Source organism: Anopheles funestus, chromosome 2RL (assembly GCF_943734845.2).
Source record: "Anopheles funestus chromosome 2RL, idAnoFuneDA-416_04, whole genome shotgun sequence".
In the NCBI taxonomy this organism is placed as follows: domain Eukaryota; kingdom Metazoa; phylum Arthropoda; class Insecta; order Diptera; family Culicidae; genus Anopheles; species Anopheles funestus.
In genome coordinates, this window is record NC_064598.1 from 92,814,794 (window position 1) to 92,841,679 (window position 26,886).

General features: G+C 44.8%; 5 protein-coding genes across 6 annotated transcripts; 3 read left to right on the top strand and 2 right to left on the bottom strand.

Moving 5' to 3' along the window:
• The first annotated feature begins 2,610 nt into the window (after positions 1–2,610).
• Positions 2,611–6,925, top strand: LOC125761561 (uncharacterized). Of its 2 annotated transcripts, none has more exons than XM_049422783.1 (3): positions 2,611–3,331; positions 5,203–5,460; positions 5,539–6,925. In XM_049422783.1, exons 1-3 carry the CDS (start codon positions 3,262–3,264, stop codon positions 6,450–6,452), a joined length of 1,242 nt encoding a protein of 413 aa, XP_049278740.1. In that variant the 5' UTR covers positions 2,611–3,261; the 3' UTR covers positions 6,453–6,925. The 2 variants fall into 2 exon arrangements, with proteins under 2 accessions (XP_049278740.1, XP_049278741.1); XM_049422784.1 differs by having other exon boundaries at positions 2,613–3,331; positions 5,230–5,460.
• A 3,482-nt stretch (positions 6,926–10,407) lies between these two features.
• LOC125761555 (uncharacterized) lies at positions 10,408–21,271 on the top strand. Its single transcript, XM_049422775.1, has 5 exons — positions 10,408–11,009; positions 12,999–13,148; positions 14,743–14,924; positions 19,390–19,848; positions 19,924–21,271. Exons 3-5 carry the CDS (start codon positions 14,777–14,779, stop codon positions 20,976–20,978), a joined length of 1,662 nt encoding a protein of 553 aa, XP_049278732.1. The 5' UTR covers positions 10,408–11,009; positions 12,999–13,148; positions 14,743–14,776; the 3' UTR covers positions 20,979–21,271.
• A 119-nt stretch (positions 21,272–21,390) lies between these two features.
• LOC125761558 (F-box-like/WD repeat-containing protein TBL1X) lies at positions 21,391–24,134 on the bottom strand. Its single transcript, XM_049422780.1, has 4 exons — positions 23,704–24,134; positions 22,671–23,626; positions 22,489–22,605; positions 21,391–22,415 (listed from the first exon to the last, which is right to left on the bottom strand). The coding sequence occupies exons 1-4, from the start codon at positions 23,759–23,761 to the stop codon at positions 22,032–22,034; spliced, it is 1,515 nt and encodes a 504-aa protein (XP_049278737.1). The 5' UTR covers positions 23,762–24,134; the 3' UTR covers positions 21,391–22,031.
• A 320-nt stretch (positions 24,135–24,454) lies between these two features.
• On the top strand, positions 24,455–25,400 carry LOC125761574 (60S acidic ribosomal protein P1). The gene is made up of 3 exons (XM_049422807.1): positions 24,455–24,650; positions 24,943–25,195; positions 25,266–25,400. The coding sequence occupies exons 1-3, from the start codon at positions 24,576–24,578 to the stop codon at positions 25,277–25,279; spliced, it is 342 nt and encodes a 113-aa protein (XP_049278764.1). The 5' UTR covers positions 24,455–24,575; the 3' UTR covers positions 25,280–25,400.
• Positions 25,401–25,483: 83 nt separating this feature from the next.
• On the bottom strand, positions 25,484–26,740 carry LOC125761566 (ribonuclease H2 subunit A). Its single transcript, XM_049422796.1, has 2 exons — positions 26,435–26,740; positions 25,484–26,370 (listed from the first exon to the last, which is right to left on the bottom strand). The coding sequence occupies exons 1-2, from the start codon at positions 26,634–26,636 to the stop codon at positions 25,580–25,582; spliced, it is 993 nt and encodes a 330-aa protein (XP_049278753.1). The 5' UTR covers positions 26,637–26,740; the 3' UTR covers positions 25,484–25,579.
• Between the last annotated feature and the right edge of the window lie 146 nt (positions 26,741–26,886).

The window sequence follows — 26,886 nt, forward strand, 5'->3', positions numbered from 1 at the left end:
AGATTAAATTAAAAAAAACAGAATCATTAAGCAACATAAAAAGATGTTTAAAGGATTCTACTACTGAATATTGATTTGCAAGTATCAAGCAGCTTCCATTCCTATCAATGATTCAAAGAGATGTTGATCAATCGTTCGATGACTCTGCGAGAATTGGGAGCCGTACCCGAAATAGAATCGTGTGCAGAATTGACATGATTAAAATTGGTGATTCTACCCAAACGAAAGGGCCCAATGCCTCAGCGTAGCATCACGAATAAGTTGCTAAACGGTTTGCATACGTTTTATTGATCGGACGCCACTCTGACTTTTGGCAATGATGGCGACCGATTTTCTTGACCATCATCATCATATTCCTGCACATCCGCGTGAGCGCATGAGTAAGCGCGTTCCATGCGCTGTTATCCACTTGGAGAAATTCAGTACTTTGGTGTGTATTCCGGTAAATCAGCAATCTGGCAGCGGAGGTTTGTTCAACGGCAATAATCGCCCCCAGTGTGGACGAAGGCACGTGAGGAGCAGCGTGAGAGCGATGCGCATATTGGCCACATTCATGTGCGAGTTGTGAGCGATGAAAGTGAAGAAATAACTACGCTTGACACTAATGGCAAATGACAAGGGCCCTTCTCATCGGTTCCGTACCGGCGGCCACCAGACAAGTACCGTAACGTGCAATATGCGCAACACGCATCAACACTGTCACTATAAGCTTACGTGCCGCAATCGGTCTATCAGGGAATACGCATGCGCTTCCGGAACTGATCGCCGGGAAGGTATATTAAAGTTCTTCGAGGACGTGCTGGTAATGCATAAGCGAATACCATCGTTGCCCCAAACGCTAGAAACGTGAAAGAGAAAGTGCTGCTGTAGAAGGAGTTTGTGTCGGGTTTTAAATTAACATTCCATTACGCAATGGTTGGATGGTCTTGCCCGTTAGACAGGACGAGGTAGTGAAATCTAGAAGAACTGGCCAAGAGAAAGGGAAATTTCATTCCAGATCGGTAACGTTTCCGGTATTCCATTTCAAATGCATACCGTTATAGATTGAAAGTTGGGGACATTGGATTGCTTAATGTCGCTCCATGTGCAAGATGCCCATGGAAGTGAAGTCATCACCGGAAGTCATCGCACCAAGTTTGAAGTAGTGTGTCAATCTCGTAACACTGTCAGAAACAGTCTGGAAAAATCGTTCAACGGAACTGTCCAGAACTTCAGAACTCCAAGCGCCAGAACATTCGAACGATTAATTTCCAAGTCTAAATACAAGTATAAAATAAATCTCATTTAGAAATGCAGATGTTTCCATGTGCATTGCCTGAAGAGAACAGCATGAATAATCATGCCAAGAAACAAACAGCTTGCTCAACTATATGCATCGCCACTGCCTCAATGCCTAATGAACTTCCCAAGGACGCTCCGATGTCTGATGGATCGTCGTATTTCGCGAGTATCGCAACCACCACAGCAGGATCGCGGGTTTTTGCCTACCAAATGGGTCAAACAGAGTGGAGCAAGAGTAGTAGGGACCATGTTACACTCTTGGTCCGTGCGTTATAATTGCGCCCTTTTGCTCCACCTCCCACCTTTGCAGCGAGTTGTTATCAAATGCCCGGTTTGCTCTAAAGACTGTTGTTTGTAATTCTTTCATCCGCCTTTTTTTCGTTGTACTTCCTGCAGCATCGACACCTTCGGCCCACTGTTCCGGTTGTGTCAGATGTGATGCCACGTTTCAGTGATAATGGGTCGAGCATCTATTTTCCAGGAATTTACTACCAATCCTACCACCTACCGTACCATTCATGGTCAACGTACCCAAAAACGTTATTATCAGTCCACTGATAACAGATATCACTTGAGGTGAGGTGTGCGAATGATGGTAGTGAATTGGTGGTCCATCGTTTCCGGTGGCTAAAAAGCACTGGGGAAATTCAAACGTAGACTAGTAGCCAGCTATTCGTCCAAAGTTCCTTTACCTTCTGCTCAGCATTCTGACATGTGTATCGATTCGACAGCAGACCCAGCTGGGGTTGAAATTATGATTAATGATGATGCCACTAACCAGCCTCTTCTCAGTAAATGGCGCGAATAGCTTCATTGCAAGCTATTCATTCAAAATGAGAGTTCGCTGTCGCTCTATCTCTCCGTATTGATCCTTCCATCTCTCGGCGGAACGTTATCAGTGGCCGTGCGCGTGAGTTTTCATCCCTTGTCAGCGCTGCGCTGTGTAAGTAGGTTCATTGCCAAGAGCACCACAAACTGGAGCATCAACCACTGTCCGCTGTTTCGGTGGGTGTCCACATCCAGTGTGAGAAATCTATCAATTATTTCCTACCCGGATTTTCATCTCACGCTTCTCTCTGGCTCCATGCTGTTCTGCAAGAATTGTTAATCATTGAGAGATCATTCAGTGACGGCAGCATTACGGATCTTCTTGAAGTCACCCAGCTTCAGGATGTACGGTTCCCCTGCACACTAAACTAGGGTCATTTTGCTCTCGCTCTGGCCAGAGCACGCATCTCAGAACGCGGAGCGTTCCGGCTCTCGCACCAAACGGTCCAGGCATCCCTTGGACCACTACTAGTGGAGCCGCGATCGCAATGATCATCATTCATATATGCACCGTCCGCACCGTTGGAGCACTGCCCACTGTACCCGCTTGCTGATGGATTCCCGTCGCTCAGCCCGCAACGGGTGAGATGGTGTCCAGCGCACCCGGCAGTACACTTACACCAGCGCAAGCCGTATAAATTCTGATCAACCGACATCTCGCAATTTAGTTGCAGTCCGATATTTCGTACGAACGATTGAAGACGATTTGCTACGAGCACGGTCTTGTCTTGATTGTTCTGCTTGTCTTGCATCAGGTGGCTGTGCTGTGGGTGAAACACTGTGTGTCAAAGATTGTGCGCCCGTATCAAGGTCCGTGTGACGTGCCCAATTCATTGCACAGCGTCCTGGGATCAGTGAACCGACTCCCTACAGCAAAACTAAGTTCCCGTATCGCGATACCGTGTGCGTGTGTGTTTTGTGGCTGTGTCATTCTGGTGTGTTTTGTCAGAACGGATGTTCGCTTTCGCGTGGGTCTACTGTGTCCGAGTAAGATCCCCGTGCTCCAGGTGATCGTGTGTGCGAGTAACAGTCGACCGGAAGCGGCCACGACAAAACCCAAACCAGCTCCAGTGATACAGTGAACAGTTCCGTCTGTCCGACTGGTTACCAGCGCACTGCAAGTGATCCCCAGATACGCCCATCGTTCCCATTATGCACAGGCTGATAGTGCTGCTACTGCTGCTGGCACTGCAAATAGCGCGCCATCGTGCGGCCGGAAATGGTACGGTTCTACTCTCGCTTTGCTCGTTTTTAGTTCACGCTTACGTTTCACGCTTACGCGGGTTCACTCAAAAGTGGGTGTGTTCGAGAATGTTTGTAGTCGCAGCGCCGAATCTCGTACCCGTGTGGTGCCTCGGACGTCACGACTCGTTCGTACGGCCCGGAGAGTCGTCCCGGTCGTTTGTTAGACGGTACAGTTCAGGAAATGCAACAGAGCGCAGGCATCCATTTATCCAATTGCGCATTGCCTCCGGTTGTGGACGGTGGCATGATGCTGAGCAATTTCACTGCAACACCCACCAGTTGCAGCGCCATTCGTTTCGAGCCGTATGTACCCGGGGTACGATCGGCAAGATGCGTCGTGCCCGCACCGCAACCTCTTGTGTGCTGGTTGAATCCACACTAGAACTTAGAACTCGACCCGTCAAGATCAATCAGTACACGTGCGTGCCTTAAGTAAAGCATCATCATTTACCGTAAACATTCTCTGTCCGTTCGGGGAATCCAACGCTGCGCCGGACTCCCCTTCCAGGACGTCCTTGCTAGGCACATACTAGACACAACAGAAGAACAGAAATCTCATCGTGGCAAACGCTGGTTTGTTCGCACCACGTTCCCGAAACAGCTGGTTGCTAAGTGAGAGCGTGAGTGTGCGCTGCGCTTGCGATGATTTGTCGGACGGAACAGGCTAACGGCGCGAAATAATCAAATAACAGCGACCGCGCCACTGCGTCTCCGGCTATTCGTGCTACCGTTCTCTCGTTCCGAACAGGGCAGTGACGAAATCGGTGACGATGAAGCTGCCGCAAGCGCTCGAATGGCGGTGGGCCAACTTCCCGTACCGATCGCCTGCCAAGCGACAAAGTATCGCACACCTTTCGCTACACGGGTTTTTGTGTAGCTGTGTGAGAACCTCTTACACCGGCAGCATCCAGTCATCCGGACAGCGTTGCCGTTCCGGACGACGACGACGACGGTGTTGGCGATGACCAGAAGCAACCACGCTAAGGTCAAATGAAAAACAATTTATGTAAAATCGCAATTGAAATGTTTAAACATAACAAAGAAAAGAAAAGTGTTGCACATAGCGGCCCGATGATAGGGGTATGTGTGATGGACAAGCGATGAATGGTGTACGTGATAGCGGGGGCAAACCATGCCTTCAATTAGTGGCCATTTTTTTTATAAAGTGATCTCCTACACGTACGAGCGCCATCCACCAGAACTCGGAGGGGGATTGTGAAATACTAAAGCATGAGTGTACACGATCAAACAATTTCTCATATGGGACATCCTGAGCAACTTTATCCACTGCAACAAAGTAATCCACACATCAGCATTTACTGTACATCGTTTGCTGTACATCGTGACTTGCGAAAGTACACCAATGATGGATCTTCTTGGTGTACATTTCTTGAAGCTTCGTTTTGTCTACACGAAATCAAAAATCGCTTGTGATAACATCTTGACGCAAGCGCCTATTGGGCATGCGAAGGTTGAAAAAAACTGTAGCTGTTACTCAAGCAGCTTACTTACCTTTTTGCTGACACTCAACCAAGCGGTATTTACACGCCTGCTGACCTTCGATCCGAGTGCGATCTGCAATCAGCGTATCAAATATGTTTTGCTTTACCACAAATGCTACCCATCAGTGGGACTGGACTGTAAACAGGGCACACGTTTTCCCTCGGGTTTTTTTTCATCTGTTTGCTCCAAGTTGGACTTTTCCATCCAGTTTGCTCAGTAAAACCAAGCAAACTATATTTCCATAAAATTTTAAAAAAGTCCAACAATTTGGATAATTCTTTCTTTCCTTGAATACGTTCTCGCGTGATCGTTGAACGCAGGCAATCTTTTAAAGCGCAATATCAGTTCTATTCCGACAATTTCTCATTACAGCGGTTGAACGTAACTGCATCGTACCGCTGAAGCCAGACTGGTCCTACTCATCACCGCTGATATTCACAAAGAACGGTGTACTGATCTCGCCCGAAAATGACAGCCAGGACACGGATGAGATAATGCTAGCCACCGGTGATGAGGTGGTACTTTCCTGCTCACCCAACTATTTCCGCGAATTCTCCTCCGAAAAGGTACTGTGGGCTCGATGCAAGAAGGATAAAACGTTTGGTAAGTAGCTAAGTTTCCTCAGGAATAGCAACAGTCTACTAAACCGGGAGCGTTCCTTTTCTCCATTCACCCGTACAGTGGTCAACGAGATGGACAAGAACTTTGTGTCGGCTTTGGCGTGTAAGGAGCGTCCGATCGAGGAAATCATTGTGGCGGTGCGTGGCTGTCCGGCAACTTTGCGCTCGATCGAGTACGGCTTTACCAATCCGGTCACCAACAAATCGTACATCCTGGGCGAGGCATGCTATGACGTCAAGATCGGACGGACTCATTTCATCCACACGAAAGTAAAGTCCGGCACTAACAGCATCGAACAGCTGGCACTCAAAGTAAAGGACAACGCGACTTACTTCCACGGTTACCATCCGACGCAACGGTACAAGGTGGATCTCAGCAAAGCGCTCAACATAAACGATCAGGCCGAACGTTTCCGGCCCGTGTTTGGGGTGAAAAATGCACCCAAAATCGAGTCCCGCCGATACATCAACGAAGCGCTGCTTACCCACCGACAGTATCTTTCAGTATTAAAGATGGCCTGGAACTACCAGATCGTGAAGGATCGCGATCTGTTGCTGAACCTCGACCGGTTACTGCAGGACATTCGCGCACTTGAGGTGTCCGAGGTAGAGATTTACACCGGGGCACACGGCGTCATGACGCTGCATGACAAGCACAACCAGAGTGCGGAGGTGTACTTGGTGCGCGAGAACCGTTTCCCGGTACCGAAGTTACACTGGACGGTGGTACGCTCCCAGGAGCGAGCCGTTGCATTTGCCATCTATGGCAAATCGCCACAGACCGAGCAGGAGCGCGAGAGGCGAACCTTCTGTACGAGCCTGTGCGAGCAGATCTCATGGCTGAAGAAGCTTCACGAAAACGATGCGTGGCAGGATGCTCGTGCCGGGTACGTACTTTGCTGTGAGTTGGAGGATTTCCGACGTACGGTGAAGGAGATACCGCCGATCAGTGGCGTCAAGGCGATGCTCGTTTAACGTCCTCACAACTCACTGTTTTTGGGGTTTGGTAACCAACCCGACAACCACCAAGAATAAGGCAGCTTAGTTCAAAACGACTCGCACCGTCGTCTCGCCCGAGGATCACGCTCACGTAAAGATCGTAGCCGCATAACATCGGAACGGAAGCGGTGAGCTTTGGCCGGAACGATAGACGAGCTTTTGGGTATGCTCGGAACTGCTACAACTATCGCACTATCGGCTGCTGCTAGTACTTCCACAGCTACCACAACTACTACTACTTCTTCTGAAGTCTCTCCGACACTGCTCGAAGCTGGGGTCGGCATTGTGATTTTAATTCTTTTTTTTGTGTGTAATGTTTTAAATTAAAACTTTAGCTGTTAGAATGTAGTATTTTTATTAAAACAAAAAAACCCCACAACACATGAACAAAACAACTGATTGCGCAAATAAAAAGTACAATTCGTTTAATGTACTTGAAATGTAAATAATTCGTATCGAAATTATTTAAGTGAGACCTATCGACCGGTAAGTACACTTATATACATAAATTTGATAAAAATAAACGTTTTAAGACCAAGTTAAGTATTTTGATCGGAAAAGGTTGTCCTCAAAATTTTCAAAATGTTCTAGTTTGTCGAAGTACTGGAAGTTTTTGAACTCTTAAACTCAATAGTTTATACTGATAGCTCATAGTAGAGGATTTTTTGTTGTTCCCACCAAATGCATTTCATAACCGTTTGGAGTTCTCCAACATGCTAAATATCACAGCGTATTTGATGCTATTACGTTTGAACCGTGTCAAGAGAATCGTGAAAATGCACATGATTACATAAATTTACGTCAAAAAAAAAACCCCCGGGAATTCTCATTGGATTTACTTTTATAAATGTGGGAGTCCATGCATGTGACTCCCCTTCTGAACTGATTTCATGACCTAATCTACTTCCGTTGCCAACCAGCAAAATCTTGATGCAACTCTATCCAAATGGCATCACGTGTGACATTCTCGATAGAGATTACTCGGCCATCTCGATCGGCTAAAAAATTTCCAAAACTAGTCAAAGCACTAAATGAAAGCGTGTTTTGGCACCCGATATGAAGCGTATACCTACACATAATATCATCCAACCGGGCTAATAATCTATTTTGGCCAACCGTGGGTAGAAAGCGATCCTCGTTGGTTTTGTTCGTCTTGTCACTTTTTCACTTCATTACGTGATCGGCATTCTACACCGGTTTTGATGAAGGTGCCGGTGAGATATGCAAATGTCACCGGTCCGGCAAACGGTCGACGATCGCATTTAGCAGTAACCGTTTCACCACCAATACGTCGGCACATGTGCTGCATAATGTCTTTCCCCGCCAATACGGTTGTTGCGGATGGGATGCATCGAATTGGGTGAGTTTATTGAATATTTTGCAGCAGGACGCTTCTTCGTGTTGAGCTTCCCGGTCGATGACCAAAAGGCCAAAGAAAGTGATCGCTGGAAACTATTTCACCTACCACCCAACCACAAAACGGTCACCAGTGTTTGAACTTTCATAGATTTATGCAAAAATGTTCCTCCACGCTGTCTCTCTGCAAATCGCTGAAGGTGTTTTTTAGCTTGTGCGTGTTGTGTCCCAGAAAGGACTATTGCATTTTTTTTTCAACCCACAAAGAGAAGATGGTGCATTGTTTCACGTACCGATTTTCCCTTTCTACAAAGGTTCCAACATGTGACCAATCAAATAACAACCCTCGGCTGTCAGTGATTCGTCAGTAAAATTATAGTGACAAGCTTTCATTTCATTGCGACAAACGATTGGCTCGCTTGGGTAAAGTGTTTCTTGAGCGCACCGGTGTATTCCTTTTGCCATCAACCGGACATACATAAGAAGTATTGTAAAATTTGCATACTAAGCACGTAATAAACGCTCTTGACACGTCAGGTGAATCCGAGCGATAGTGCATGGGAGCATAACGTTATACAAGCTCGTTTCGTAAGCTTGTGCGTTGTAAGATGTTTGCACATCAATTCCGGATCATCATAAAGTGCAAGAGACGGGCGAGTAAGCATATCTGACACGATACAATTTGCAGCCAATGTAGATATTCATCAAAAGATGCATTGAGTTGCTATTGACGATTCTTTTTCTTTCCCAAAATAGTCAGGCACTGTTCAGACAAAGCTCCAACAGCGGGAAGAAGTATCATCGCTCAATGTTCAAACAGGTGTATACATAAATTCATACCACATTAGCTAGCTGCAGTCACTATTCGTGTGAATGAATGATGGGAAAATCCATCATAATGAGGTAACTGAGCCACAATTGGTCTTTTTTACTATGCACATTTAACCCCAAACCAAATGTTGATTGATAAGTAAAAGTGTAAAGTGAGCAGTTGGTTTAGTTTAAAGTTGTCACAATTAAATTATTTTTTAACAAAATATTGAAGTTTTTGATCTCTTTTCGGTAGAATGAGGATATAAAAATTTTATGTCAAATGTACACTCGCTGTCACCGATGCCTCACTTCCGACCTGATCGTGACAGTGTTTTCAAGCACTTCAGGTTACCGGGGCTTCAGGTAAAGGTTAACTAGCGCGATTGAACTCCGATCGGTCCATTTTCGGCATTTCGTTCAAGATCCGTTCCGTCGGGGTTATGGCCCACAACGGAACATGAAGAAAACACAGCAAGGGTACTACGTGCCATGTGGTGTAGTATGTGTTTATATCTACAACCCTTGAAGATGATTGGTAAACGCTGGGAACCATCTCTTTCGCCTCAAGGTGTTTGGGAAGGCTCGATAAACGATCACGCGTGATCGTTCATCACCCACACACCCACCACACTGTCTCACGCATGTTATAGGCTAAAAAAGCATAGCAAAAAAAAATCAAGAGGCGCAAGTCGTCAACAATTCGCGAGCAAAAGCGATTTCTGCGCGGGCTGGGCGTTTTCGTGCCCGTCATGACCCGATCGTGAGTCGATCGGTTTGAAGATGATGCAGACACGCACCGACACGCGGGGGTTTGGCTGTTTTTTTATGTAGCCTTACTGCGCAAACGCACCATGGTTGGTGGGTTAGAAAATGCGAATAATACACTTGTGGCACAGACACCAAGGGTGACGGGTGCGACGAGATCGCGAACAGTGCGAAACAATCGCGCACAAAACAACGATCGGCAGTAAACCGATTACTCTATAAACACGGCCACGAGATGGGGGCCGCGGATAGCAGATAGAAACGTCAAACTCGGCTGCGACAACGACAAAAGAGCCGGGCCACAAGCCGGGCGAAAACGGCCATAAAAGAAACACAAAAAACCCCCATTCCGATCCAAACCCTTTACTGTCCTAGGTCCACCGCCCTGTCGCCCTGTCAGCTGCGACATTCAGCGAGAATCGCGAACGAGAGCGAAACACGCGCGGCTCAAGACAAATGGAAGATGACAGCAATAGCTGCGGCGGCGACAAAAGACACCAACGAAAGAGAGTGAAGGAAAGCGACTGTGAACGCGCGAAACGCAAACACAGAGAAAGCCTGCGAAAGATGTGATTGATAAGTTGATAGAAAGCCGTAATTAGAAGCACATAAAAACGGGAATATTATCTAGGGAAATATGCCAAATATCCTGTTAACTGTTATTGCTTACATATCAAAATTAAATAACGTAAGGAGCACACACAGAAGTAAAAAGATCAGTTTCATGATTTTTAAAGAAAACCAATATCAATTACCTCAGTCATCGGAGACCTCAAAAATGGTCTTTTCCCATTTAGAAAAAGGATTGTTCCTCAGTTACGCTCAAATTTGCCAGTAGGCAAAGAGAAATTACACGAAAGAGACAAGAGAAAGATGATCGTTTCAGTAGACAAACTGAACCCACTGACGCTTCTTAAAAAATCATACTGAAATCAACACAAAAAATGCTTATAAAATTTAACAACATTTACACTTATTGCTTAACAAAGATACCTGCTTGGTAAAGCAAAAACACACCACGTGTTCGAAACACATTAGAAACCATTCAGACCTTTTCCACAAACTGATCATGCCGCGAGAGCGCGAAAGAAAATGAAAACGGTGTGGGCATCCCCACACGCCACCGTAATGCTGTCTCCCCGCCAAATGGGAAACGGGGCCCGTTTAAGCACACTCCGGGCAGTGGGAATGAGACGGAAAGCTGCACCACACGCAATGCCGGTGTTGGCCTAACCTGGGGAAGGGGTAAACACAACCACCAACCACCAGCGCTCAGCAGCAAAAACGGCGACGGCAGCCGATGATGATCATGATTTAAAATTTAATTCATTTTCAAATCAAGCGATCATTCGATCTGCAACAGCATAACAATACGCAAGCAGACACTTTTCCTGTCGATCGGCCGAAAAGGGGGCAAGAAAAGGAAGCAAGAAAGGATAAAACGACGCGCTAAGGACGGGTGTGCGAATATTCGCGTGCGTGCGTTTTTTTGTACGTTTTTCCTCGAGTGTCCTGTGGATATTGATGTGTGATGGTTTAAGTTGTTTTTCCATTTTGCAAGTGCTAGGTTTTGGCAGCTAAAAAACGAAAAGAAAATAGGTTAGTTTTATTGAATCGTGCCCATATCAAGATGATGAAATTGACGTGCATTATTTGTTTTATGGCTTTTCGGAGTGTTTATTTATGATGTTTTGATAAAATGAAACGAAAACGGAGTGGTGTGCATTTGAGTGCTGGAAGGGAGATGATTTTTCCTACCTTGGGAAATTGCTTTCGTGTATCTAGAGCCAGTTGAAACTCAAACTTGGTGACTTTATTGTGACTGTAAAAAAACTTTTAATTGTGATTTGTGGATGGAACGAACTGTTCAGTGGAAGGAAAATGTAATTAATTAATAAAAGACAATTCCGATTGTTGTGTCTGATAAAATGTTTTTCCTTTTTGTGTGTTGTGCTAAGTTTGTACTTCGAAAATATTACGTCTTTTGGTTGCTAATTTCACAAAAGTAATGCAACTAAATTCAGGGAAAAATAAACTATTTGTTTGTACGAAACTGTCTACTGCAGATAAATTAAACTGACGGTGTCCTATGTGATCTATAAGTTAACATCAATCGTACGCCTATCCCTGATCCAGTGCAAAACACAAGTAAAAGTGAAAACAAAAAAACCAAACGAAACAATTGTGTTCTTCGCGGGTCCAGCATAAGACGAAGCAAAAACTAAATTGAAAAAAAATACAGATCGACACGGCACATAAAAACGTTTCATGTCATGTTTCACGTGGAGGAGAAAAAAAATCGTCATCCACGTACCGCCGAAAAAAAACGCCAAACCGGCCCAGCCTATAAGGCACCGCTAGGTGATTTTTCTTGCCAACCGTTCGATTCCGGTTTGCAAGCCGTTAAAGGTTTGCTTTTGCAGATCGAACCTTCAAAAATCATTCCGGGAACTTCTTGGTTGTGCAAAAAAAAAAACAGGAGCTCAATAAAACTGGTAAAAAGGGGCCAAAAAAACAGCAAAGGGTTGTCAACGTGTAGCAGCGGATGGTTATTGATGTATTAATTACAATTCACTGATTGAGCGCGGTAATGTTGGTGTAGGCATAGTGAATGAATAATGTTGCGCCAAGCGATGCATCCCCCAGGCAGGGAATTGTGTGAAGAAGTTCATCAGTAGAGCAGTAGAAGATAAAAAAAAAATTGTGTAAAAATGAGAATCTGTAGCAGTAACCTTTGAGCTAGCAAAGACACATAAGAGTACTAAAACATAAATGAAATACGAAAGTGAACACAAATCTGAACAAATGTCAAAAATATTGGACGATCGCAGGGAGCATGACAATTATCTCTCAGTACAGTACGAAAACAATACGAAAACTCCTACAAACAATCGTGTGCATCGTTCATAATCGATCGTGTTTTCCTTCAGGACAAGCAACACGTGTTTATGGTCGAGACTTTCCTCTACCATCGGTCTGTGTGCCTGCCTGATGCGTGTGTGATGTGTGAACGGATTTTTTTTTTGTTTTGGAGTTTGTTCTTTTTATGTTTCATTCGCCCAACACTACTCACGAACCATGTGCCAACAAATGATCTACAATTCGGAAACGATCGTTAAGCGCCCTCGCTTTACTTGAGGAAAAATAACAAACAAAACAACAAAAAACAACCCTTCGAACCCGCTGTCGTTGACGAAAGTGGTCTTGAGAAAATATTGATTTCGGTCAAGTTCAAAGTGACTTTTAATGAAGTGATTGTTTTTTTTTCACCAGTTCTCTCTCTCTCTCTCGTTTTTCTTTTCTCGCCCTTTCATCTCACTTTCATTTGTCGCCATTCATTCTCGCTCTTTTGCACTTCCCGCCTGCAGTTAATCTTTTTTTTCCAGCCGAATGCATATGATCCCTAAATAGGGTTTAACATGAGCTCCACTTTTTCCTTACATCCTCCGCAATGCGTGATCGACTGTTTACTTATTTTCCTTTTTGCTTTTGTTACTTCTTTTCCACCGCGTCTCGCCACACCTCGCCCCAATCGACCTCGTGATGGTTTATTTGTCCACGGATTTCGTGACTTCCTTACTCGGCCAGTGTGTCACCCGTAGTTGAGGAACGGCTTTGAACGTTATGCGTTACCGTCAGCGAAAACTGGATACATTAGCCGAGCGAAGTGAATTCCCATAAGGTGCACCCGTGCAGCCGTTACAGTAACGCAGCAGTTAGCAGCTAATTATTTTTAAGGTGAGTTAAAATTAAATCGTTAAGTGTTTTAAATGTGTACTTTACAGGGGTTTTAAATATGATTATAAAAACAATCATATTAAATTTTATTGTATTTAATATTTCAAAAATATTTCTTCTGATCGAAAACATTCTTAGAGGGGTTTAGAGTTCAAGTGGCAATTTGTGATACTTTAATACTTTATCTCAAAAATTCTGCATTACATTAGGATACATCGGATGTTTGTCATTTGCGTAATATTTACTAGACAAAAACAAACCATTCGCTCTTCAATGTGGAAAACAACGAAGATGGAAAACTGTACAAAACCATCTCGTAACTAACGTAACCAACTCATTAGACATCAACCTTCCCATCTCATCCGGTCTGCCGTGGTGGAAAACCTGATAACCGTCCATTTTAGCACGCCCAGCCAACGTTCGGTAATCGAACGATCCTCGTCTCCGCTCATATTACAGCTAATTTAGGGCTCTTTAGTGTTTACCCCATTGCAGTCGGTTAGAGGCCAGCATCATGTAGTCACTTTTCTCCGCTAGGGAAAAGAAGAAAAACAACAAGTGTTTGCAAGTTTGTTGCCTTCCGCACACAAAACCCCCTCTTTCGTATCGAACTCTATTAATCATCTCTTTGACCCGGCAAAGAGGCTTCCGGCATCAGTGTACGGGTCGCCCATTTGGGCGAGGAAAACTCTTCCCTCGTATCGGTTGCCTCATCCGAACGTGAAAGAAAGCCTGCCGACCGATTAACTCTAATCAGCTTGGAACGAATTTACACCACAGGTGATTTGATTATCCGATATGTTTTGATCCATTATTGGCCCACCCTCACACACAAACACCCTAGGTAGCTAAGGGAGGTAAAAACACCTACCCCTAGCCAGTGATTTGCGCGTGCGAAATGAAAACTTTTACTTTCATTCAATTACGAGTCGATAGAGAACAAAAAAAAAAGCTAAAACATTCAAACACACACTCTACCGGTGTTGGAGGGTGGTTAAGTAGATGGCGCTTTGTTGTTGTTGTTTGAAGGGTTTTTAACACTACTTTTGTTGGGTGTGAATAATTTAACCATCTGCATCGAAGATCAGCCCTTTTACGTAATATTGATTAATGTTCGGTGTTGGTGTGTTTAAAGTGTTTCATTTTTATTTTTCCGCCATATTCACCCGAACTGCACTGACCATTAAGTGGGTTTGCTGTAAGGAAATGCAAATCGATTGATCGTCGAGAGCTTTGCACAACACCTTTTGGATGCTGCCAAGGAGCTATTTAAACATCGTTTGCTATTAGAAAATTAAGCACAGGGCGCTTTTGTAATCGAAATGTACAACCGCAGGTGGTAAACATTGTGCAACAAAGTGCGGGACAGTGCACGATAATCGATCATAAGCACGAAAAAGCTCATCCAGCTGAAAAACACTCCAAATCGCAAACGATGAGTGATAAAGCGACTGCAGCGCTTGAAATGAGAAACCAACGAAAGTGTTTTGAACATAAATTGAGGCCACCAATTGATACGATAGCTTCGATCGCAATCGGATTGCTTACTCCATTAAGTCTAATATGTTTATTTTCTACACTCTTCTGTGCATAGATTAACACAATAAGCGCCGTAAATCACAACTGCGATGCGCCGCAACCGAGTGTGGCCGTGTGCTGTGTTGCTGATTGTTGTCTGCGCGGAAGCGACCGATGCTCACGGGCATGGTAGCGTGGAAACGTTGCTAGCGCATGACATTACATCGAACGAAGCACCGAGGGATGATTTCAATAACGGTAAGTAAAACAAACTTTATTGTTTTTTTTTTCCTCTCAAGTGAGCGATAGATTAAGAGACACTTTTGTACTAATAAAACAACTTTCTTGTGATGGAGTGCTGATGGCTTGACAGCGCTTGAAAATATAGTAGAACCATAATAATAACAACATAGGTATTAATTGCATTGAAAAGTTGTTGCATTTATGAAGTTTTAGGTATCAGAAATATATAATAACGAAGTTACGGCCCAACCAATCAACGAATTTCCAAGCAAAAATTTTTGAAGTTCAAACACATTTTTCTGCAAATCGGTTCCCATGATTTGCCGAAGACTCGTGTTTAACTTAACATTTTTTATCAGATGTTCTTTACATAATTCAATAACGGTACTTTTATTTTTTATTCAACTACTTTTAAAACATCACAAAAAAGACTCTATTTTCTGACTTGGTTTAAATAATTGCTAGAAAAAATAATCTAGTGAGACGGGGAATAGAAAATTTGGCTTGTTTAATACGAATAAAATCCTTTTTAAACATCCATTTAATCGCACAACACAATGCTCCATACAACCTGCGGCAGAAAGTAACAGTTTAATCGATCTATTTTTATGGCAAAAGCTCAAACGGTCTCACTCAAAACCCCGTGCCTAATCCGCACATGGGCAGATCAGGGTGGGCTTCACGATCATCGGAAACCAACCTACCAGGCTCGAGCATACAATGTTGCTCGGCTACAGGGACAGCCGATATCGGTTAAAACCTCTCGGCAAAGACCATTTTGTACAGCTGAAGGCAACATTTCGGCCCGTGTGCTGCTCAACTGATAAAGAAAATAGAGGCGCCCTCGGTCCGTCCGGTCAGCCGAGAGATTCGTTTCGCACATTCACTGCCATGGCCAGGGCCACGGTCACCGCGGACCGTGGCACGGTTCGGGGCAAGTACCCGGGCTAGGCCCATTTTGGGAGAGTTGAACTCACCGTTCGGGTCTTAAGGTCTTGGCATACGTACGCTGAGCGCTCGGCACGGGATCTGGTTCCCAGGCTGGATTGCGATTGGACTGTACAGCGCTGGCACAGCCCATTCTGTGCGGCAGCGGCTGGGTGTCGTGATAATCAACTAAAATATTTTATTGATTTCATTAGTGAAACTACCCCAGCCAGCAAATGGCGACACTATCGACGGACGGTGTCGTTCGTTTTCCCAGCGCTGAGCGATTGCTTTAGATGGCGAGCTTTCGGGATTCGCAAACCCACGGGTACAGACTTGTTTATGCTACTTAACCATTTATGTGCTTTCTGTTTGTACTTCATTCACACCGTACAGTCGAGCAGATCGACTACGGACGGGCGGTGATTGCGACATGTGGACATGATCTGCTGCATGTCTCAATGGTTGATAGCCACGGGCCATCGTGTGTATCATACGTGCGCTTCCCAATGTTGTACATGAATGGGCCGATAACCGCCCATTGCTGCATGACCACGGCTGAAACGATCGAACCAAGCGTTCTTCATTGCGCTGCGTATAATGCAGGCCAAAAAGGGACGGGCAAAAGTTGAATGAAGTCGAGTAGTAAACATGGATCATAAGAAAAACAGAAGAAAAACAAGAATTTTCCTTCATTAGACTGTGAATGTTTCGCCGAGTGAGCACCACAAAACAAAAGACAGCAACAGTTGAACAAGCGACGAACCCTTCATATTAAATGCACATCGAACATAATTTTTTTTCATGTTTTCTACATTACATAGAATTTATTTTTGCATGAAGAAACTTAAATTGAGAACGTTTTAATAAGTTATTGCTCCAATATTAAAGATATTTTGGTACTTAAGGTTTTAATTCGCTGAGGAAAACATATAAACTGCACCACAAAACAAAAGACATCAACAGTTGAACAAGCGACGAACCCTTCATCTATTTCACAAAAAAGAATCCAAAACCTTCATTTAACAATTTCTTTAAGGTAGGAAATAAAACATTAAAGAAAATAAACGTATATTCCCATGAAAATGCTCATACACATAAATCACATTATGTGGCCACTATTTTCCTAAGAGTGAGCTGGCTAATAGAGAGCAGCAAAGCTTCACCATTCATCACGTTCCTTAAGATGGGTTGCTTTTTTGCCAACTTATCACTCCGGGATAAATGTCTACATTACCGGTTGTGTTTCGACAGACCACAAGCTTTCCGCGTACGATAAACCACCAGGCACCAAAAACCATTGGAACACCCAGCCATGCTCATAGCTGATTGTCACTTTCTATCTGCAGCATCCTTCTTGCATCACCTCCACCACCTTGCCCTTGACGCGGAACCAACTGTTCGGTCGGGAAGATTTATCATTCAACTATCATTTAACAGTGGCCATAATTCGCTCATTACGTGCCGCCCGTGTACCAATGGCACTGATCAATTGTGTTCCGTTTGTCTTCTGCGGCAAACGGCCACGGCCACGATGGTTGATACTTGCGGAAGTACATCGCATTCACAGAGTGCGCGAAGGAGAAAAACAAGCGTTCCGCGCAGTAAGAAGCTTGCGAGGCAACCAGGGAAGCATCCAGCAGAAGCACTGGATGCAATAAAATGGAGAAGAAACGACCAATTAGGTAACACTGCCAACCGACAAGGCGATCGGTTTTTCCTTGCTTTTCTTGCTGGGCCTCTTTCGTCCACAACAAAGAGAAACGTCCCGACAAAGGGAGAAGACACTTTTAAAAATAAACATCCTCTGCTCCATGCCGCTTCCAAACCAACTGGTGATGATGGGAATAATGCATTTCCCAAACATCCAGCAGCAGAATGGCACACACGGCGGCAGGACGGTAACTTCCCAAGACTGAAGACACAAGCGTGTGCCTCAATGAAAGGGCGACGTGATTGACTGCAAGAAAAGTGATCGCCCATTCGTGGAGCACCTGGGGAGTGAATGACTGAGTTGCGAAAGGGAAACGGTTGGAGCATGGTAATTGAACATACTTCACTGGTGGCGGATCCCCAAACATTCAACATGACCACGAACCAGTAGCCACGAAAAGGCGGTAAAGTTCAATGGTTCATACCGCACCCTAGCCATGACCTAGGGTGGTTGTATGAAGGGCGAGCAAGAAGTTGAAAGTGGAAATCTATCCATTCGAGGGCCCAACAGGGTCCGCACAGTGCGTTTTAAACATTATAACATTAAGTACGGTTCACTTAAAACATATTCAAATTATTATCATTATCGTCTTACGAATATCTTCATATACCTTCTCAAAAGCTTCATTTTTTCCCTAATATTTTGACAAATTTTCTCGCAACACTTACTCAAACAGCTGCTCAAATTGCTGCTCACTGTAGTGTGTTGCAGACGAGTTCAACAGCCTTTGCCGTGGCTTATGGCGATGGTGGCACACTTCCGAAGGTTAGGATCATGAAGTACTCAAGATCGCTTACCAACCGGCTCCCAAACAGGTGCAGTTGCGCAGTTCACCATCTGCGGTGCAATACGAACTGGCGTGAGGATCGTGTTGTGTGTGTGTGTGTGTTTTTATTGGCCATTGTTGTCTCCCAGCGTGTCAAACCCCTGTGCCTACCACCGAACGGCTTCCATAAACGAGACTTTCCATCGCAAGTACTTGATGTATGATCACATCGTTAGAGAAAAAAAAGGTGGCGAGTTTGTCGTTGCTTATACATTTTCCGTTGCTTCTTCATCATTTCTTCTGATCGAATGTTTAAAATTTTCATCAAGAGACCACACTCAATCGGGTTCGGGTTTTCACATCTATTGCTCGCAAGAAGAGCAGCATCTTTGAAAAACTTTTTGGTTTAAAATCCGACGTGGAATGTTCCATTTCGTACATACCTAAAAATCTGTATTGAAACGCCATTGACAGCGATATTAAAGAGGAGATTAAAAGCATTTTTATCATTCAATTCAAACAAGAAAACTCCACGATTCAGGGGAGCATGAAAACAAATAAAAGATTCTCAAGTACCGAGGTACCCTAAACGTTAAGTCTCAAGGTCTTTTCGTCCAGACAGATCATCCAGTGAACTTATTTTAAGCACACGTTAAAGTTTAGTCGTACGCTTTCACTTCCATTCTTCATCGCATCCTAATAAAACCAATGACAATGGAAGTTCGGAATAGGGAGCAGTAACGACTGATGGTCTTAATTAGGTGCAGGAACCGTTTAATTGGTGCGTAATGAATTCGTGCAAATCGGGCAGGTAATGAAGAAGTATGATTATTATAGAGACAAAACAAAGCCTCGTATTGAAGCCACAGCATGATAGTGACACCTGAACGCATTGTACTGAGCATTGTGTCTAATGAATTTAAGACTTATTGTTTGCAACGTTAGTTATCGTGACGTTTTCGATCAAATGTAAATGTTTAATTACCTATTCGCTGTTGCCAAATGCATCTGTTGCAAGGCACAAATGAGTTCTATCGTAACTAACCACCACATATCTTATCGACTTCCAACAGATTTAGCTCGAAACTTTCACTCGCCACGGTTGGAATACAACGAATGGTTGCCGGTAGGACGAGGTGATCCACTGAAGAATGATCCAACGTACGACTACAGTCCACCGGTGTTGGACCGAGTGCGCTACTGGTCAGACGGCGCAAAGGATAAAACATCCGGCAACGACATCCTGCTGTTGGGCGTGCCGTCAAAAAAGACGATCGGCGTCACCAAGGAATGGAACAGTTTGCCCGTGCGCCGTAATTACTACTCGGCGGCACATCAACATCATGCGGTTGCAGGTCCGAATCAATTGCCCCATACCGTACTGATGCCACCACCGCTTAACAACTATCCTGCCGGGATAGAAGGGGCTGGATTCTGGGGTGGTAGTACTTCCGCCTCTCAACGAGTCGATACACAACCGGGAGATGGTTTCAAATACCGTCCTGCAAGCTCCTATCAAGGACAATTCGCTGGTAAGATGTGGCACTGCGATTCCTTTACATTTTCCACCATATAAATACTTTTCGTTTTCTTCACCTTTTCCACAGCTGGCAAGCCACATCCGGAGCCACCCATTTCTCAACCCATTACGGCACAATTTCATCATCATCATCAACCACAGCTGCAGGGTGGTAGTGGGTTCAACCGCCAACAACAACCGTACGTCACGACGATTCGTCTAACAACCCCGGCCGGTGACACTGTAAAGCGACCGCTACTGAAGACAATTCTACAAAATGAGCATTCCTATCCGTTCACTAAAACCGCTATGAGCAGTACGGTGACCGAGTACACTTCCGGTGGGTTCTACGATGCACAAAATATCAACGCCATGGCCCAAACGATCTTTCATCCTCCGCAAACCACTGAGTACCTTCAATCGCAACCGCTGCAGCAAAGCATTAATACGGCCCCGAAATTAAATAAAGATATTCGTACCCAACATGTCACGCATGCCGGTCCGTTTGTAACACCAGTAAGTACTCACCTGCCAACTATGATGTCGACAACGACCACGCGAAGCCCGACAATGACGGTACCGAGCACATCCAGCACAACACACACTATGGTAACGACACAGCCTACTCCACCAGCCATGACGACCGATTCGATTTTTTCACACTACAAACAACCAGCGACTCCGGAACGTTGGTCACCGTACCTTATCATCGAGGGCCACTCCAAGGTTAAAACCTATGGTTTAAACACAAACGATACACTAATGCAACTGCCGCGTATGGTTCCGGTTGCTAGCACGAAAGATCCGATCGTACGTCATGTGGTTAACCGGGATCCGGAAACCGGAGCCGAACTGCGCGTAACGCACATCGCTACTAAACGCCCTCCAGTGTACGAGGTGCACACGGAAGCGGGTCCTCGACCTGTGAAAAACAATGACTTAGTAAAGCTGCAACAAGATGGTGGGCCAATCAACACACTACTCACACTGCTCGATGAAGCTTCCTATGACGATATGCTGAAGGTGGAAGGAACCGCAGAAAACGCACTGGATGGTAGTGCGGCCACTTCCGCCAGTAAGGATAGCAAAACGCGTCGAAATGTTCGCGTCACGAGACAAATTTACCGGCTCGAACGGCCATGATGCGCCGGTACGACGCGATAGATACAAAGCTATCCTTTTGCACCCCTTTTCCCCAAATGCGACACAAGCAGCACAATCTCAATGGCCATATACTTACTGCAAAGATAGAACTACTTTCACTATTACTGCACATGAAATAAATCGAACAAAACAAAACCATAGTTTAGAAAACCGACGCCACCGACCGCGGTGATAACAGAGAGATCAACACAAACTAAACGTCATCGTCTCGTTACTGCGCTTAGTATGCGCTTGATTAGCCAGTTACGAGTTTTATCTGCACAAAGATCATCTGTAAATAGTATGCGTAATGTTAGGTTATATTTTTTTTTACTGACAAGTAGATAAGTCGATTTGTGAATAATGTACGTATTAAACGTGAAACAATAGAAATAGAAACACCATAAACACATTTTGAAGGCATTTACAGCTGAATATTTATTTTCTCTCATTCAAAACCGGGACCGGGACTTGAACGCGGAGAAGATGTTGCCTTTTGTACCGATATCCGAACTCTAAGCTTAACTTTCCTCTGTATGATAATGAAGAGCCTAATGTCTAAAATTTACTTTCTATTTTGTTTAAGAGTATCCGTTCTTTTTCTGCTTTAAAGAACGTGGGATGCCTTCTAGAAAAAAAAACCCATTTCATTATCAGATCGGACACGATGGAAGCGGGTTTAATGTTTTAGTTTTCCTTTTCAATAAAATAAAAGCCTTAAATCGATCTACACAATTTGCAATCTTGTCTCTGTGCCCTACTCGAGGCCTAAGTAATCTAGAGCGCTAATACGAACGCACGCCGTAGGTGTCCCATAGCGGAACGGGGCGTAAAATGTAGAACACGGATATTGTATAAAGTGAGCGCCTTCCGCGAACAATCCCTGACGAGTAACTGTATGAATTGCAAAATGCTTCTCGCCAATTATTTGGGATGTGTTCGCCGGGCGCCTGTCAATGATTGTTAGGATTTTTTCTCGGCTGCCGTCAGCAGCGGTGGCGGTGGTCCAGGTGCCGACGCGGCTGCTCCGGTTCCAGCGGACGGTGCCGCCGCTCATAACTTTCGCAGATCCAGCACAAACACACTGCCGTCACTGGCACTGGCGCCAACTTTGCTACCGCGCGAGTTCCAACACACCTCAAATATACCGCCGGTACCCTTGTAGCTGTGTACCAGCTGTCCGCTCTGGGTGCTCCAGATGTGGACACACTTGTCAAAACTACCCGACGCAAGGAATTTGCCGTCCGGGCTGAATGCGACCGAGTACACCGGTTCCGTGTGTTTCGTGAGCGTGTGAATGCAAACGCCACGCTCAACGTCCCAAAGACGAACAGTCGAATCGAAGGAAGCACTAGCGAGAATGAGGTTCATGTTCGGATTCTGCGTACCCGTACCCGTCGGTGACCATTTGATGGTGTATATCTCTTTCGAATGAGCCTAAAAGGAGGAAAAGAGCAGTGATGCATTAAACGCATATGGGTCTGCCGAAACGAATCCTATCCTATCCTACCTGTAGATCATGCACGCAAGTGTCTTGCTTCATCGACCAAATCTTCAGCGTCATGTCGTCGGAACAGGAAGCCAACAGCTGTCCTTGAGGATCCCATTTGATAGCATTTACCTCATTCTGTAACAGAGAGTTTCAATTAGTATTACTGACGATCGTTCTCACATGCGAACGGCCATTATTACCGTGTGTCCCTGGAACGATTTGATGGGTTTGTCTACGCCCAGCTTGCACACGTGAATGCATTGATCTGTGCTGCAACTGGCAAACGATTGATTCGACTGCCAGTCTACATCCAGTGCGGGTGCTGAGTGGAAGCTAAACTGCTGCGTGCACTGACCGGTGGCGGCATCCCAGATGATGGTTGTTTTGTCCACACCAGCGGAAAGAATGTAGTTACCCCGCTTGTTCCACTTCAGGGCAAATATGGGCCCTTTATGCTGACCGAGTGTGCTTGCCAGCAGCCCATCTGTGCGCCAAATACGAGCATATCCGTCATATGAACCCGTTGCCAGCAGCGTACCGTCACAGTTCCAATCGAGTGACGTTACGTCCTTATTGCTCGGTACCTCCGTACCGCCCTTCTGGATGCAGTGACGCAATACGAGTTGATTCGGATTGGCCGGATTATCGGACATATCCCAAATGCGCGCTGTGCTATCGCCTGACCCACTGGCCAGCAAATCTGTGCTGGGGTTCCAAGCACAGATGAACACTTCACTCTCGTGTCCGCGAAGAACCGTCGCCTTCGAGGCGGGTATCTCGATGCTTTGGTCCACTTCCATCGTTTCGACTGGTGCTGGTGTTGTGGACGCGGTAGTGGTCGTAGTCGGCGGTGGAGCAGCAGGTTCCTCAGTCGTACCGTTTGTTTCCGGTGGTTCGGTTTTCGTTGCTTGCTTTTGCTGGTTTTGCATATTCTGCCGGTTTGCAACGACCTCCGGCATGACGGCATCGATGAGACTCAAACTTTCGCCCAATCGCTGCTCGGTGCCATCCTCACCTATGCTGATTTCGGCCTCCGTGTATTGCAAACCTTTCTGCAGAATACTTAGCAGGGCCGCCGGTGGCACAAGCGCACCATTGATGTTGCTTTGTGAGATGTGCGATTCGATTCCGAACGTGTACGCGGAATGAGAAAATCCTGCAAGAGAGTGAAACAGAATTGAAAAACTGCACGCATGATCGTACATCATTTTGTTTATGTTGCGTGCCACCTACCAGACTCCTGCAAATAGCGGTAAACCAGGAAGTTCACCTCATCGCTCGAGAAACTCATCTTGCGCTAGATGTGTTTTGCTTGATCGGATGTATAAATCCACCCGAACACAACTGCTTTTGGTGTTGTATATTATGCGCTACGTATAGCTGGAGCGTTTGGAGCCGTATTCACAACACAAATTCACAATAATCTACGCTGGAATGCGATTTGTTTTTACTTGCAATAGTTGTTTTTTTTTTTTAACTCCCATTGACAGCCGACCCAAGCTATCGTAGCGTCTAGCAGGGACACACACCTTTGGACAGAATCATAAAATTGAACTTATTGGATCAACATTTTTATGTAAAAATGTGCTGAAAAATAGAAGCAATAATCAGTTATGACGTTAATAATAAAAATTTCACAATAAATGAGCGTTTTAATAGAAAATACCCGTACGACAATGGAAAACTCTTGGGAGTTTGCTTGCATAGCTGTCAGAATGACAAGAAAAACAAATTCTTGTAGTGATGGGCAAGAAAAAAGTTGTAATTATAAAATGTGAATTTGTCGCTTCGGGGGAGTGTTATGAGCAAATGAGAATAGTTTTTACGATTAATGTTTCGCTGAAAATATGTAATAATACCTACATTTATTCATTAAAATTACGAAAAATTTAAATGCACAAAAACAAGAAAATATCTTGCTGAAAGCATGCTCGTTAATACTTTCTTAGCGCGCTGTCAAAAGCTGAAGTGTGCTTGGCTAGCGGAACCTGTCCCGTAAACTTCCTCTTTTGTGAATTGTCGTGAAACTGTGCAGTGTTCTCCTCCGAGCTAAGGTCAATTTTTGACGACTTGCACGGTTTTATTGAAAAGAAACCCCTTAAATAATGGCTCTTAACAAAGCTGAACTAGCCTGTGTTTACTCGGCACTGATTCTGGTCGACGATGATGTTGCCGTAACGGTAAGTTACCGGGTTTTCAACATTCCTCGCTCACCGATGTGTGGTGCGTGTGTGCGTGTGTGAATATCATAGCTAAATTACAATCAAAATTAGTATTTTTATTCACCGAATTGTGTCGAAATAGTGAAAAAATGAATCAATGAATGCAGAGATACTGCGTACATAGTACTCAATGGTACAGCGGGGTTTCGTTTGCCACATAGCACATTACGGTTCGGGCTGTTTTCTAGGTTATGGTTTCGATAGAATGTTTACATCGTGTGTTTCTTGTTTTCTCTTTGTAAACTTACAGGACGAGAAGATTGCGACTATCCTGAAGGCCGCCAACGTTGAAATCGAGCCGTACTGGCCTGGTCTGTTCGCCAAGGCTCTGGAAGGCATCGATGTCAAGAGCCTGATCACTAGCATCGGCTCCGGTGTCGGCTCTGGTGGTGGTGCCCCGGCTGCTGCCGGTGCCGGAGGTGCTGCTGCCCCGGCTGCCGCTGAAAAGAAGGAGGAGAAGAAGGAAGAGGAGCCAGAGGAATCCGATGATGACATGGGATTCGGTAAGCGAAACAAATGTGGTCTGTGTTCACGCGAACCCGTCCTAACCCGGCATTGTTTCTGTTTTCACAGGTCTCTTCGGTTAGATCTTTCTCGCCGTGCTGGAACGTACAATGCAAAAGAGAGTTCCATCTCTTTTTACTGTACCGGTATTTGTACAACTATTCTGTACACATATGAATAAAACATTGATATAAATACCTAAAATGACGACCCCGGTCTCGTGTTGGCTCAATGAAGAGTATTCGAAAAGAACCCCGCATTTGATTCCGCGATCGCCAATAACGATGTTTCTCAGTTGTATAAACATTCAACATAAACGTGTCAAACGAAGTACTTACGATTACACTCGTTCATGTTTACTGGACGGACACATTTTATTACTCCTATATATTTGCAACATGCTCCAAACATCGGTCACGGAAATACTCAGCGCGCTTTCTGTTTTCGTTTTTAGATGCCGAAAAATATTTAGACAATTTCTCGCTTCCATATGAAGCCTTTTGACTACTCTTGGTGTCTTCTTCATCCTCAAATTCCATGTCGTAGGCTTTCTTTTCCAGCGCGTTGCTCGCAGTAGACCAGCTAAATCGAACCAGCCGTGGAAACCCAAACACAAGATCAATTTCACCCAGAAACTGCTTCGTTATCGGATCGCCTGGATATCCGCTACCGAATGAGTTTTCTTTCTCGTTCGGTCGTTCGCGGAACTTCCACACTTTCAACGCGTGATCACGCGTAACTTTCGCCGCAATACTTGCCGCCGATACGATCGGATAGGTACTATCGGCTTTCTTAGCGACAGTTATTTTAAACTTGGGAAAGATGGCCTTCAGCTTGGCTTGATATTTCTCCGGCGGACCAACCGTGTCCACGTAAACCTCTGCAATGTTTACCCCTGCTTCAATCGCGGCGTTAATCAACCCAATAGCAGAATCCATAGATACTTCGTTAAGCGAATGTTTCGTCCTTCTCAGCATACTCATCGAGATCACGTTGGGTGATATAGCTTCAACGGCCCATCCAAGTGCTTCCACAGCGTAATCCTTCCTGTTCATCTCGTCGAATATTTGATCTCTTTTTTCCTCAGTCAGCTGCTTGGAATCGGCAAATCCCAGTTGCTTTAGGATGTCCTTTTTCGACAGAGGACAAAACGCAATACCATACACCATGGGACCTACGAAAAAGGCACACATTATTGCGCATACTAATTTAATATAACTCTAACTCTTTCATCTTACCAAGAACTGGTCCACGGCCGGCTTCATCCACCCCCAGCATACAAGGCTCGTCCTTGCAGAGCTGTGGGATGTCTGAAACGTATACGAAGTTTTTGGCATTATCCTGTTCTAAAATATACGGTCCCAGCGTGTCCAAACTATTTATGCCGAGCGGTTTCGTTTCAGTTTCGCTTTCAATTTCTTGTTTCACTTTGGTATCCATTTTAAGGGCTAAAACGGCGGAGCTTTTGCTGTGAACTACGAACCGAACTCGCAACGATTTGCCGCGCAAAGTCTGAAAACAGCGTTGGAAGTGTTGCCAGTTGTTGCATATACAACAGCTGTTTCGAACACAAACAATTTGAATGCATTCCAAAATAACACAAATCGTCCCTATACTGTATATAATTGTTGATAAATGTGTAACAGTTTTCTACATATCGTGTAGATATGTTGTGAAGTGAATATTTGAA